At 37.1% G+C, this 13,576-nt stretch overlaps 3 protein-coding genes and 1 long non-coding RNA gene across 29 annotated transcripts; 2 read left to right on the plus strand and 2 right to left on the minus strand.

The window, feature by feature from the left end:
• Nucleotides 1–222: 222 nt before the first annotated feature.
• LOC147946830 (uncharacterized) lies at nucleotides 223–3,875 on the minus strand. 4 transcript variants are annotated; one of them, XR_015595505.1, is made up of 8 exons: nucleotides 3,739–3,875; nucleotides 3,564–3,641; nucleotides 3,074–3,216; nucleotides 2,701–2,762; nucleotides 2,213–2,305; nucleotides 1,791–1,885; nucleotides 1,435–1,496; nucleotides 223–470 (listed from the first exon to the last, which is right to left on the minus strand). It is a non-coding gene; the product is annotated as an uncharacterized LOC147946830 (long non-coding RNA). The 4 variants fall into 4 exon arrangements; XR_015595506.1 differs by having other exon boundaries at nucleotides 1,791–1,890; XR_015595503.1 differs by lacking the exon at nucleotides 3,074–3,216 and having other exon boundaries at nucleotides 1,791–1,890.
• A 37-nt stretch (nucleotides 3,876–3,912) lies between these two features.
• LOC104776931 (uncharacterized) lies at nucleotides 3,913–5,643 on the plus strand. Its single transcript, XM_010501104.3, has one exon. The coding sequence runs from the start codon at nucleotides 3,977–3,979 to the stop codon at nucleotides 5,405–5,407; it is 1,431 nt and encodes a 476-aa protein (XP_010499406.1). The 5' UTR covers nucleotides 3,913–3,976; the 3' UTR covers nucleotides 5,408–5,643.
• Nucleotides 5,644–5,815: 172 nt separating this feature from the next.
• On the minus strand, nucleotides 5,816–10,928 carry LOC104776932 (nudix hydrolase 15, mitochondrial). Of its 22 annotated transcripts, XM_087508912.1 has the most exons (12): nucleotides 10,764–10,928; nucleotides 10,279–10,643; nucleotides 9,995–10,137; nucleotides 9,442–9,561; nucleotides 8,955–9,355; nucleotides 8,598–8,861; nucleotides 8,317–8,479; nucleotides 8,072–8,211; nucleotides 7,872–7,969; nucleotides 7,466–7,555; nucleotides 6,385–6,615; nucleotides 5,816–6,294 (listed from the first exon to the last, which is right to left on the minus strand). In XM_087508912.1, the coding sequence occupies exons 2-5, from the start codon at nucleotides 10,598–10,600 to the stop codon at nucleotides 9,128–9,130; spliced, it is 813 nt and encodes a 270-aa protein (XP_087365038.1). In that variant the 5' UTR covers nucleotides 10,601–10,643; nucleotides 10,764–10,928; the 3' UTR covers nucleotides 5,816–6,294; nucleotides 6,385–6,615; nucleotides 7,466–7,555; nucleotides 7,872–7,969; nucleotides 8,072–8,211; nucleotides 8,317–8,479; nucleotides 8,598–8,861; nucleotides 8,955–9,127. The 22 variants fall into 22 exon arrangements, with proteins under 22 accessions (XP_087365038.1, XP_087365033.1, XP_087365034.1 ...); XM_087508907.1 differs by having other exon boundaries at nucleotides 6,385–6,529; nucleotides 8,317–8,861; XM_087508908.1 differs by having other exon boundaries at nucleotides 8,317–8,861.
• A 917-nt stretch (nucleotides 10,929–11,845) lies between these two features.
• Nucleotides 11,846–13,576, plus strand: LOC104776933 (heavy metal-associated isoprenylated plant protein 4-like). 2 transcript variants are annotated; one of them, XM_010501115.3, is made up of 4 exons: nucleotides 11,846–12,157; nucleotides 12,535–12,740; nucleotides 12,804–12,891; nucleotides 13,056–13,576. In XM_010501115.3, the coding sequence occupies exons 1-4, from the start codon at nucleotides 12,037–12,039 to the stop codon at nucleotides 13,457–13,459; spliced, it is 819 nt and encodes a 272-aa protein (XP_010499417.1). In that variant the 5' UTR covers nucleotides 11,846–12,036; the 3' UTR covers nucleotides 13,460–13,576. The 2 variants fall into 2 exon arrangements, with proteins under 2 accessions (XP_010499417.1, XP_010499418.1); XM_010501116.3 differs by having other exon boundaries at nucleotides 11,857–12,157; nucleotides 12,852–12,891.

Genomic DNA, 13,576 nt, shown 5'->3' on the forward strand with positions numbered 1-13,576 from the left:
TAGACCTTTTCGGTATTTAAGTATGTGGTTCAGGACCAATCAATGGCGGACCTAGAAATTTTTTATAGGGGGTCAAAATGTTAAATAAAATTTTAATTTGTTCCAAAATATTTATGTTATTAAAAAAATTCTATAAATGATAAGGGTTTTACGTTTTTATTTTTAAAATAAAAATCAAACAGACGTAGAGTAAGTAGGACTTGAACCTATGTTGGGAAGGGATTTGAGGGGGTCAATGAAGAGAACTTTAACCAATTGTGCAGAAAAATCCATTTGAAACAAGCTTACAAATTTTGTTTTTAATATTTAACCGGGGTCATCTGTAGCCAACAAATGTAGTTAATAATGGAGCCATCGTCATCGTCAAGTTTCAAGATCAACTGCTGAAACCTAAGGGAACTGCTGTAACACCAAAGTTTGGCTTCAACATCTAATAAATTTGATCTCTTCAAATAGAAAACACCTCCCATCTGCAGATTCAAGCAGAAAACATTAGACAAAAAATCTTATACTAGATTCTCCAAAACTGAACGACAACAATTAGACAAGTATGACACTAATCTCAAATGAAAAACAAAAACTTCTGCAGGAATTTGAAAATTAAGAACTGGCCAAGCAACGAATTCAAAACCTTTTAAAATTTCTACAAAAGCACAGGCGTTTATCTGGCTGAAACAGCTACTTGTAGCCTGATACTAGAACTTTACTATTACGCACTGAAGAGAACATAGAGAACTAGATCTAAAGTGTAGCTATTTTTGTAGATTTCTCAACAAGAACACATTTTAATAAGATACAAGAACCAAATGTAAATTAGTTGAAAACTATCTTAAATGTACTTTGCCACAGCATATACGATGGAGTGAACCACCATTTCTCCCATAAGATTACAACCAGAGGAACTACAATAGAATATCCTACAATAGATTCTGATAAGAGAAAAACTTCTATCGAGAAATATTTAGAAATGTAATCTAGATAGAGAGTTAACTTCAGCAGAGAACATCTAGCACAAAGCCTCTGGACTAAGTATTAAGTACTAACTGATGAAATTAATAAGAAGAAACTATATTTCCATCTGGTACTGCAAATCTAAACAGATCCTAACATCAGGGTGTCCACTCGTACCACAGATCCACAGATATATAATGCTTGAAACAGAAATACATAAACACGAGGGCATTTGGTCTAGTGGTATGATTCTCGCTTTGGGTGCGAGAGGTCGATTCTCGGAATGCCCCATTGACTTTTTGTGAAACAAATGTTCTAAATGCCAGCTAACATTTGATCAATATTGAATTACAGACACCTTTACTATTAAGCCCTGAAAGTCAACTATTAGATCTAAAACGTAATTTCTTTCTTGGATTCAGATGAACAAGAAAACTTCTAACGTCAGATTCAAATATAAATTAAAGAACACTGTGAACTTACTGCATGTTGCCAGCTTCATCACGAATAGAACACTCAAAAGGTCAGCCCCAAGAATAATATTCCTGTAAGAACAGAGTGAAGCATGAGTTCTCTTTTTCACAGGTTTAACAACAGTACAATGAATCGATGTACTAAATTAACAACAGGGCATTTGGTCTAGTGGTATGATTCTCGCTTTGGGTGCGAGAGGTCCCGAGTTCGATTCTCGGAATGCCCCATTGACCTTTTTTTAAGTAGATTGATCGAAATTCAAGAAGAAAATTACATAGTTTATCTAGTCTTCGTTCTACCGCAGATCTTATTACCCTGTCATTTCAGCAAGAGAAGTGATAAATGTAAAGGAAAAGACAACTTACCTCTCTTTCACGTCCAATCAGTAAATCTTTTTAACCAGCCATCATATAGGGAGGACCACCACGTTTTTTAAGCAACTAGATTCACCAAGAATGATCTGCACTAAACAGAAAAAGAATGTCGATTAATTATCAACCGGAGATAAAAGAGAGAATGCTAATAGGAGGCAGTTACTGAACAACATATTAAACAACAGGGCATTTGGTCTAGTGGTATGATTCTTGCTTTGGGTGCAAGAGGTCCCGAGTTGGATTCTCGGAATGCCCCCATTGACTTTTTGAAGTAGATGGTCAAAATTCAAGCGGAGAATTGATTAGAAAATCAGATCTTTATATAGTCCTAGTTATGTCACAGATCTTGATCCTAGTATTATATTTCAGCAATGAAATTATAAAGTGCATAATGTAAAGGAAAAGAAGAATACCGCTCTTTCACGTCCAATCAATAAATCTTAAAAAGTAATCTTCACATACGGAGGACCATTATGTTTTGCAGCTGCCAGATCATAAAGAATGAGCTGTGACAACAGAAAAGAGTTTTGATGTAAGTATCTACCGGAAAAGCAAAGTGCAACATATCTCTAAAATAAGATAGAATGCTACGTGGAGGTACTAACTGAACAACATATTAAACAACAGGGCATTTGGGCTAGTGGTATGATTCTCGCTTTGGGTGCGAGAGGTCCCGAGTTCGATTCTCGGAATGCCCCATTGGCTCTTTTAATAGAGGTCTAACAGAGGGTTTGAGTCCTAGATGTTTTTTGCAAATCTTCTTCCCGCTAAGGATCATATATTACCCTTTCATTTTAGCGGGAAAAAAAAACGAAAGGCCAATAAAGTTTCATTTTTAAGTGCTTAGTGCAACGGAATATAAGAGCATACTGATATCACTTGCAATCAATAGAAATTTTACCTAGTAAGCTTCATACAGGGAGGACCATCATCTTGTAAGCTGCCGGATTCACATAGAACCAGCTGCAGAAACAGCAGAATCAAACACAAAAGCAAAGGGAAACAACAATTCTCTTTACGAAAGAAACGAAAAAAAGAATGCAAATGGAAATCATTAACTAAACAATATAAGAAACAGGACATTCGGTCAAGTGTCTGATTGTCCCTTTGGGTAAGAAAGGTCCCAAACTCCCAAGTTGATTCTAGGAATTCCCCTTTGACTTTTCATAAAAAAAATATGTTCTAAATGCTAGCTCAGACTTATGGCATATAAACTCGTATTTGCTACTGGATTTTTCAAAGATCACATAAATCATTTGAACAACGTTGATTACCTTAAAAAAACTCTACCAAACATCGATTCACAAACAATCCACCAGAAAAAACCAACTGATAGGTTGCAGTAACAGCTCAAGAATCAGAAATCAAATAGACTGAATTTAAGCCAACAATGAGTTTCCAGAATCCAGCACAGACCCTTCAGTAAGACAAGTATTTGGTTTAAATTGACAGTGAAAAACTCATTCATTCTCTAACATTAAACAGCACGCTTGAACCGAATTACATCAACAAAAGAGCAAATTAGACAAGTCAAGGGTATAAATTCTTGTTTTGGATGCGAGAGGTCAGAGGTTCTATTCTATGAATTGCCTTTAACTGAGTCTTAAGCATAAGGTCTAGTATCCAGATCAAAATTATAGGCTACAGAGCAATCCCTCGTTAGCTTTAACCTAGGAGAGGCAAAAACTAAGCAGCACACATAAATATAACATTCATAGCAAACAAAACCCTACAAAAGCAGTGAAAGAGCAATAGGTAACCCACTTAAGTAAAAGAAACACATCACACGCCCATCACTGATTCTCGCTTTACGCTCTAACGATTCTCCAAACTCCGCGAAACCTGATGCCAAATACCAAATTCATCCCACACCTCAGATACACACTCAAGAAGGGAAAAAATTGGTTTAGTAATTTCGTCGAACAAGTGGTGAGCGTACCTCGTGATTCAGCATATCGACAGGATGACGAGTAAATGAATACGACGCTCAATCTTTGCTATATATCTGGTTAAACTAAACCGAAACTGCGTCAAAATAAATTAATTCAATCCGGTTAAACTAAACCGAAGCTGCGTCAAAACAACGGAACCAAATTAGAATATAAATAAAGTACATAAACCCTAAGAAGAACGCTTCTCAATAGCTTCGTCGACTTAGCTTCACGGTGGTGGTAACAATGGCTGCTTCTTCTTCCTTTCTTCATCGAATCGGCTTTCTCCTTCTTCTTACCGCCTCTCTCTTATCGTCAGACGCGGCGGAGATCAAAATTATTGGTCCCGGGAAGCCAACTTTGGATGTTAGCCTTACTCCGTGTGAGCGAATCCAAGTCTCCGGCTATCCGAGAACCAAACTAGGCAAATATGCTAACACTATTAGGGTAAACTTGCTTCCAATACCAGAGAAGCTACACAGCAAAATCCAAGTTTGTGTTCACCGGAACGCTACACTTAGAATGTGCCACTGTGAGAAACCTAATTGGAAAAATCTCCAGAAAGGGATCTGGAGCAGCTCCGTAATGTCTCCGTATGGTAAACAATACATTGATGTGAGATTCACTGGTAGTGGATATGAATCGTCTGGTGGTTCAATGGTCACCATCAACGTTACAGAGGATTTTCAAAAATGGCGGATCTTTTGTCTTGTGGCTGGACTCGTTGTGATCTTGTTAGCACCAGTTGTTAGTAGCTGGCTACCTTTTTACTATACGAGTTCAATGGCGGTTGGTGTGTTTCTAGTAGTTTTGATCATTATCTTCCAGGTTATGAGGCTGTTGCCTAGTGGGAGGAAGAATGTTATGTATCTTGCGTTTTATGGATCTGTGGTTGGTGCTGGATCTTTCATTCTACATCAATTCTCAATGATGGTGAACGTGATTCTTGTTAACTTTGGATTGAGTGAAGATATGTATAACCCGGTAGCTATACTTGTGCTTGTTGGGATAGTTATTACTGGAGCTGCTTTTGGATTCTGGACTGTGAGGAGATTTGTGGTTTCGAAAAACGGAGGAGGTGTGGATGCTAGTGTTGCTCAGTTTGTGAAATGGGCGATGCGTTCTGTTGCTGCTACGTTTATTTTACAGAGCAGTCTTGATATACCTTTGGCGATGGGAGCTTTTGTTTCTGCTTGCTTGATCGGTGTTGTTGTCAGCAAAGCTAAAAGCACTGTAGTTCGAAGTCTTTGGCTTGCTTCGGCTGATGCTGGTGATGAGAGACGTCCTATTCATGGAAGAGCTGAATTTCTTAGTCGTCCTGGAGGTGGATTGTGGAAGAGTGGTAGGACTGTACCTTCATCTTCTGGCTCTCCTTCTTATGGTATGATCATACCGTCTTCAGTTAATTGGAGAACACCGATCAAAGATCAGGAGTACTATTCTACATACCACAGGACGCCTAACCGGAAGAAGATGTCGAAGAGAGAGTATGACGAGTTGACACAAGAGACGACACGGGAAGCAATGGCGGGACTTGCAGCTTCTCCAGGATTCAGTGATTGGTTAGTTGAGCATGCTGACAGAATCAAGCTGCTTCCAACTGATAGCTATGATGACGAATTGGATAGCGAATCAGAATCAACCGGTGAACAATCCTGGACAGGTCTTTTCTGGTAGAGAATAAACATCTTAGAGGCAACTCTTGACTACTTTGCACGACACATACTGCTTATTATTAACTTGGCATGAATCAAAACGTTGTAAGGGTTTTATAGCATTCAGTGAGTTTAGGGAATAGGTACGAGTTAGGTTTAGAATCAATCTTTGTACAATCACAGTTTTCCAATTTGACGCAGCTCACATTTAATTATGTAATTGTTTAATGATGAAATTTGGTCCTTTCGTTTCTCCAATAATTGTTGAAAGTGAAACTGTTCTTTTCGAGATCGAGAACCAAAGTTGTACTATTAATCTTTCATTTCATTCAATGCTATAATTTATAAACAAAAAAAATTCCCAAAAATTCTGCTTGGACTCAGCTGCAGAGTGCACACAAGTACGCAACCAATGACAACCAAAACCATGTAGAAGCTAAACCGACTGTTAAAAGAAATGAGATAATCTGATTTCTGTACATTTGAAAACAGTGATATCAACTAGATTGTTACAACATGTCAAGGCTCAAAAGGACAAGTTTTGCTCTCAAAATTAATGTGAGTACATAAACATGAACAGCACAGTGTCTACACTGGAAGGGAGGGCTAAGCTGTTATCCAAAGCCAAGCTTGAAGATGTTTCTTGCAATAGAGTCTGTTCCATAACCAGGAAGCTCATACTCACAAGTAAAAGATGAATCTAGGTATGAAGAAAAAGGAGACGCCTAGAAATGATCTTCCAACAAACAGAGAGATTCGTGGAGCATTATAAAGAGAATAGTAAGAAGTGTATCGTATTCTTGCTACTCTTCAGGCAGAAACAGACTCGTCAGTCGTCTAGAGAACCGTGTTCAGGAAAACCTCATTCACAAGGGTATTTCAACTTACGGCTCTTCTCTGATTCTCATCCTGCATATGTTTCCCAAGCAGTAATACTTGAGAGGATATAAAACACATATAGCTGAAGTAAGTTCGATATCAGAAAGTGTGGAAGCTTACAAAACATTCAAAAGGGTACATCAAGCCCATTTCCACTCCTGCACCACTTGGTGTTGATTTTAAAGCTCCTTCGTACCATTACATTCCTCTTGACGGAATTACTCACAGGAGATGCTGCCTTGTAAAGTGCACACAACAACGTTCCCTTAGAAATAGAAAAAAATGTGCATCTGTCACTTCACAAAAAGAAAACAAGGCTCCACATAAAGTAGAGAACCATCGGCTTAGAACCTAAAACAACAACAAAAGAACATGCTTTTACGGCATTAGCACAAGTCTTCCTAGAGAATATTCGGATTGTAAAAGAGATAGTGCTGAAGTAAATATATGACTTTCAACAGGTAGTGGAAAGACCTCAACTCCCCAGCAACAATCAAAAAGCATAACGTAATTGTTACAATTTGTACTGCAGTTTCCTAAAAAGAAAGTCTACAAGACCACAAAAATTATTTGAACTAGATTGCATAAACAACAGGGCATTTGGTCTAGTGGTATGATTCTCGCTTTGGGTGCGAGAGGTCCCGAGTTCGATTCTCGGAATGCCCCATTGACTTTTTGTGAAACCAATGTTCTAAATGCCAGCTCAGACTTACTGCATATAAACTGTTATTTGCTCCCGGATATTTCACAGATCACATTCATCATGTCAACGATGTGTCTATACCTAAAACTCCACCAACACTAACTTACAAACAATCCACCAGAAAGTCAACTGATAAAATTTCATATGGTCATTAACATTTTCAAGCATCAGATATTAAAAAGATTGGATCTAAGCCAATCGGTAATCTTCAGAACAGAAGAGCAGAGAAAATGTTTGAATCATATTGCATAAAAAAGAGGGCATTTGGTCTAGTGGTATGATTCTCGCTTAATCTTAATCTTAGGAATGCCCCCATTGACTCTTTTTTACAGTAGATAATCTAAATTCAAGCAGAAAATTGCTCAGATAATCAAATCTTTACTTAGTCCTAGTTCTATCGCAGTCAGATCCAAGTAAGAAGTTAGAACAATATATTACCCTTTAATATCAGTAAGAAAATTTAGAAGGTGTGTAATGCAAAGGAAAAGAAGAACATACCGCTTTTCACATACAAAGCTGTTTCATCAGTAACCTTCATATAGAAAGGACTATCAACTATTGTAAGCAGCCACATTTACCAAGAATGAACTGCATAAGCAGAAAAAAATTTCGATCCAGTTTCTACTGGAAAAGCATGTAAAGAAAAGAGAGAATGCTAACAGGAGGTATTAACCGAACAATCTATAGAAACAGGGCATTTGGTCTAGTGGTATGATTCTCGCTTTGGGTGCGAGAGGTCCCGAGTTCGATTCTCGGAATGCCCCCATTGACTTTTTTAAAGTAGATTGATCAAAACTCAAGAAGAAAATAGCTTATTTTATTTAGTCTTAGTTCTACCGCAGATCTTATTACCCTTTCATTTCAGTAAGAGAAGTGCTAAATGCAAAGGAAAAAAACAACTTACCGCTCTTTCACGTCGAATCAATAAATCTTTGTGACCAGTCTCCTTCACTTAAGGGGGACCATCATGTTTTGTGAGCAGCCAGATTTACAAAGAATGAGCTGCGGAAACAGGGAAAAAATTTTGATTATGAATCTACAAGAAAAGCAAACGGAGCAACAAACCTCTGAAATAAAATAGAGAATGGTACCAGGAGGCATTACCTGAACAACATAACAAAAACAGGGCATTTGGTCTAGTGGTATGATTCTCGCTTTGGGTGCGAGAGGTCCCGAGTTCGATTCTCGGAATGCCCCATTGACTTTTTCTAAGTAGAAGGTCAAAATTCCAGCTGACAATTTTTCTATATTAAAAGCAAACAGTCAATAGATCAGTAATTCGAGAATCCTTCTTAATAAACAAACAACTTTACTTTTTATCCACAAGCCATCAAATAGAGGACACTTACAGCTGTACATTGTCGAATCCTCCATGAATGAGCAGCAAGAATAAGGAAAGGATCGTTCTTGCCTTTAGAATGAGTAGCCAGTGCAGATTCATACCTTTAGAACAAGTCTACAGTGCGACTTGTTTCAAGCATGCAGAATCGAAGCCATTTGCAAAGGAATAAACTGCCACCGTAGAACCAGAAAAAACCAAAACCATGCAATCACAGGAAAAGAGGATTTAATATGAGAATGCTCCCTGGGATTAAGCTACAAGGCAATAAGTAAACCTAACTGAATGTACCACTAAAACACGACAATCTAGTCCAGAGATAACAACGTAACTGCTGCGGGAATGCTTGAATCTAAAACGATGACTATAAACATGATTAATAAAAAATCATAAGGCTCACAAGAGAAGTTTGCTTTCAAATTTGTTCAAGATACAAATATATTTAGCACAAATTCTACAATGGGAAATGAGCCTTGGAAAATGATTCTGAGTTGTTCTCCAACTAAGACGATTGAGGATGATGCTTTCCTAGAATCATAACCAGCCAGCTGTTCTCTGCATCACAATTGACCTTCCCGTTAGAACTCAGAAATGAACCCTAGACAAAAGTTACAATATATTATGCCATATTCAAGACTACAGACTGACCTAGATCATGATGAGATTAAAACCCCTCCAATTATCTTCTGATGTTCTGGAAACCATTCAAGAGATGCCTAACAACTGGTATAGAGAATCAGTTGTATGGAATGTTATTGTCTTCTTGTTGATCATCCAGTGGAAGAAGACTGATCTAGGAAAGCATCAAACAAAAAATATATTCATTTAGGCATACAAGTATGCTTTTCTACCAATTTAGGATACTTAAACTTTGGGCTCTGTTCGATAAAAGCAGGTGGTCGCTGATAAGTCACAGATGCAGCTCTGATCAAAATCCCAGCAGTTAAACCCCATATCATAAAATCCTTATCTCCTGTTCTGTAGTCAAAGTAGTGGATCAAATACTTTTCGCCCATCCACTCTCTCTCTTCACATCTTCGGTTCTCATCCTGGACCAAAAAATGTTCAAGCAATGATGCTTCAGAAGAAAAGAAACAACTATAGGTTAAGTAACTTGATAAGAAACAAGAGGAACCTTGAGAAACATTTCCAAGGGTGCATCAAAAACAGCTTCCACTTCCTCAGGATTTGGTATCGGTTTGAATTTTGTTTTGTCCCTTAAAATTCCTATCACAGGAATTACTCTAAGGAGATGCTGTAAGAAAGTGACACGCATGTTAGGAAGATATCAATCAGAAAAGGAGAATTATGCATCTCTCACTTCAGAAAAGGAAAAGAAAGCTTGACATACTGCAGAGATCATTTGCCTTAGAGCCTAAAAGACAACAAAAAGGCATTTTTCTTCCGTATTACCAAAACTCCTACTTATTTAGCTACCGGATCATAAACTAGAAAGCATTCAAGAACGTCCACTTTAGCAACCAGATCTCTGCTACTATGATGCAACACAGCTAACATGAAAGTTCAAGAAACAAAGCTGAATAGAGCCACAGGTAACTCATACTATGACCTTGAAATTCAACCACAGATCAGCAAGATAGACTATATAACCTCCATTTTCATTGGCAATTCCAAATTATGATCTCACTAAGTAAGACAAACAGAATCAGGAACCATGTTCCTAATACCTTAGAGAGAAATGGTTCGAGAGAAGTGACAACATCAACAAGGGAAGGGTCCAATCCAATCTCTTCCTCAGCCTCTCTGGTTGCAGTCATCCCATCATCTTTATCACCCTCATCCGCTTTACCACCTGGCAGTGATACTTCTCCTGCAAACCAAAAACACAATTTGAAGAATCTGAATAACCAAAAATACAAAGACTGAACCTTTAAATCTCTGATACAGAAATCAAAATCCCTCTAAATCTCATTCTTACTCAAAAAAAAAAAAAAAAAAACGAAAGCGAAACCTGAGTGAGTAGACAACCGGGAAGATCTCTTAGTGAGGATGACACGCAAATCACCATCGTCTCCTTCGAAGATACAGATCAACACAGCGGCTCTCTTGGGTCTAAAACTCTCAGGGTCTTTCGAAACCGGAGCAATCATAGATTCCTGAAACCCAACCTGAGAAACCACTTTCCCGGCGGTCTCCTGATCTGTCTGCGTCTCCTCAGCGTCGTCAAACGATGAAGAAGGAGGCGGCTTGTAGCCGCGTAGTTGCTGGGCCAAAGCGGCGAGTCGAGAAGACCCAACACCGAAAGAGGAAGTCGCCGTCACCGTAGGCTCCATAGATTTGCAGAGAAAGGTTGTTGTGCGTGCAAGTGAGGGAAGCCTACGGCAAAGCAAAAACATCAAAATCCACCGATTTGAGGAAATGGGATTACTCTGTGTTGGCAAAAATCTAATCTAATCTAATCATTATTTGACAATCTTTAAGGACACACACACCCACCACCTCTCTCTCCTCGTGAGTACTGAGTAACACGTGTTTCTTCTTCTCGTCTTGTTCCTTTTTTGGCTTTTCGTTCACTCGTGGTGAAGCTCCCATAAAGGTTGAAGCTTTATTGTATTGCGACTTCTGAGATTTTTTTTTTAATACTTTTTTTCTTCCGAGAACAACTTTATAAAAGCATCAAATCTAAATAAAATGTTTTTTTATATAGATTATTTTTTAACATAAAAAATAAAAATAAAAAGATTTTACTAACTATTAAATAACTTTTTTTTTTTAACTGTCAAGACGGATGTGGAAAGAAAAATTATTTTACTGATTAATATTAGAAGACTCTTTAAATCTTGTTGAAACTTCAATTTTGATAATCACTTGTTTTGCAGAATCGATCAATTGTTGTTACTTTTGTTTTGTGAGGGCTTAGCTCCAATAAAAAAAGATGCATGGGCTCTCCAACACAAGAATTTTACAGTTATTGATTATTTCTAAAATATAAAAAGACAAAGTCAATTGACGAAAAGTCGAAAACAAAAGATAAGTCAGTCACTCTTTTGTTAAATCTATATATATATATATATTGACATATCATTTACAAATAATTATTACAGTATCTGTTAGCTAGCTATTTTGAACTAAAATACAAGTGGAACTGGTAAACCACCTTTTACGAAATTCAACCAAGTAATCGAAGGGTTGGCACGATCAAAGGGACTTTTTTCATATATTAAATTAAACTAGACAGTTGAGAGTATTCTTGTGTTCTCTATATTGTATATTAAGCATTATAGACTTATAGTGATCATCTTTTTCAGAGAGTACAGATCATCATAGTGATCCCTATTCCCTGCTGTGCTCTTGTTGGAATCCCTGCTGTGCTCTTGTTGGAATCCTCCTGTTCGTGGCTCATAATTAAACAATATTCATATATATTACTATTTTATGTTTTTCCGTATGTGCCACACCTATGTTTTTGTAATAGTAGCCATGTAAATGGACTTCAACAGTCTTTGAATATTTAGAGTTAGAGTCAAACCAAACATATATATATATATATATATATATATAGTCTCAAACAATTTGTCATTGATCAAATGACATTATGTTAGTTTATATGTAACTTCTATCAGACTGTTTCTTGTCGTGGTTGAATTTCTAATTTCTATTCGCCTTGGCGTTTTCTACATGCAGTTGTTCAGACCAAAGGAAAAAAACAAAACGCAACAACATAATAATAATAATCGAATCTGCAAATTCAGAAGTATAGAACAACAAAATGGGAGAAAAAGAAGAGAAGAAAGAAAAAGGCGAGGAAATAATCACGGCCGTTTACAAGGTTCACCTTCACTGCCGGAAATGTGCGTGCGACATCAAAAAGCCTCTCCTTCGATTCCAAGGTTAGGCTTCATTTTCTTAATGATGATCCCAATTGTTTACAAAGTTGTCCTATTTAATAGAAAGTACTTCCACTGTTTCATAGATGAGATGGATCTTGTACTGATGTTTTCAATCGGTTTTTTTAAGTTTGGTCAGTCCAAACTATAGAGTTTTTGCATGTTTTTTTTTTTGTAATTCTTTGTTTTGTTATAAGTTAAAGTAGTCGATACAACATTATCCAGAGGCAAACCAGGCCGTCGATCTCAAGCGTCATAAATGAATGTTTTTTTTTTAAATAGGTGGAACACCATGAAATTGTTACATTTGGGTTTAGCAACTATCATTTGGAGGATTGATAATGATGTGGTTACATTTTGACAATAATATATTATTGTAGGGGTTCATGGTGTGGAGTTTGATCTGGAAAAGAATGAGATCAAAGTAAAAGGGAAAATTGAAGTCGTGAAGATTCAGAAGCAAATCGAGAAATGGAGCAAGAAAAAAGTAGAGCTTATCTCTCCCAAACCGGCCGAGGTTAAGAAAACCACCACTACAACAACAACCACTTCTGTGGTAGAGAAGAAGACCACCGAAGTCAAAAAGGTATATATTTTGCTTCCATAATCGCATACAATTTATATGTCTATGACTTTGAAATATCAACAGGAAGTTATCCATACAACAGTAGTTAAGGTACACATTCATTGCGCACAGTGTGACAAAGATCTTCAGAACAAACTCTTGAAACACAAAGGTATGATCGAGACATCGATCCCATAGAAAATTATTTTGATTGTTTGAAATAGTATCAAATGAAGGAAAAACTTATATATAATTATATATACATAAATTCCTAAATCTATATTGATTCGTTTAGTCTACTTGCTTGGATCTAACTTGGTTATTTTAATTTGGTAGCTATTCACACCGTAAAAACGGATACAAAGGCGCAAACCCTAACGGTACAAGGGACAATAGACTCCGCAAAACTTTTAACTTATATAAAGAAGAAAGTTCACAAACATGCAGAGATCATAAGCTCAAAGACCGAGGAAGAGAAGAAGAAAGAAGAAGAGGAGAAGAAGAAGAAGGAAGAAGAGAAGAAGAAAGAAGAGGAGAATAAGAAAAAGGAAGGAGAGAAGAAGAAAGAAGAAGTAAAAGTAGAAGTGACCAAAACGACTACACAAGTTGTGGAGTGGAAAGAGACAGTAAAAGTTGAGGGTCAAAAAGATAAAGATGGAAACATACCTTACTTCGTCCACTACGTCTACGCTCCACAGTTGTTCAGTGATGAAAACCCTAATGCTTGTTGCATTGTCTAGCTACAGAGTTGTACATGTTTGTAATGTTGTTCATATGAATTATACAGTATGAACCAGTATGACGATGTATTGCAGTGATGTTGTATTACAGTATTAGTAAAGAACCATCTATAGAAA

Source organism: Camelina sativa, chromosome 3, assembly GCF_030686135.1.
Source record: "Camelina sativa cultivar CO46 ecotype springtype chromosome 3, ASM3068613v1".
Taxonomy (NCBI): Eukaryota; Viridiplantae; Streptophyta; class Magnoliopsida; order Brassicales; family Brassicaceae; genus Camelina; species Camelina sativa.

Excerpts from the sequence above, each read along its gene's own strand:
- LOC104776931 (XM_010501104.3), top strand. The coding sequence starts at position 3,977 with ATGGCTGCTTCTTCTTCCTTTCTTCATCGAATCGGCTTTCTCCTTCTT.
- LOC104776932 (XM_087508906.1), bottom strand. The coding sequence starts at position 10,663 with ATGTTTTTGCTTTGCCGTAGGCTTCCCTCACTTGCACGCACAACAACC. Across the intron at positions 10,138-10,278 it reads CCGGTTGTCTACTCACTCAG|GAGAAGTATCACTGCCAGGT; the intron begins GTTTCGCTTTCG and ends TTTGGTTTGCAG. Across the intron at positions 9,562-9,994 it reads TCGAACCATTTCTCTCTAAG|CATCTCCTTAGAGTAATTCC; the intron begins GTATTAGGAACA and ends ACTTTCTTACAG.
- LOC104776933 (XM_010501115.3), top strand. The coding sequence starts at position 12,037 with ATGGGAGAAAAAGAAGAGAAGAAAGAAAAAGGCGAGGAAATAATCACG. Across the intron at positions 12,158-12,534 it reads GCCTCTCCTTCGATTCCAAG|GGGTTCATGGTGTGGAGTTT; the intron begins GTTAGGCTTCAT and ends ATATTATTGTAG. Across the intron at positions 12,741-12,803 it reads AGACCACCGAAGTCAAAAAG|GAAGTTATCCATACAACAGT; the intron begins GTATATATTTTG and ends AAATATCAACAG.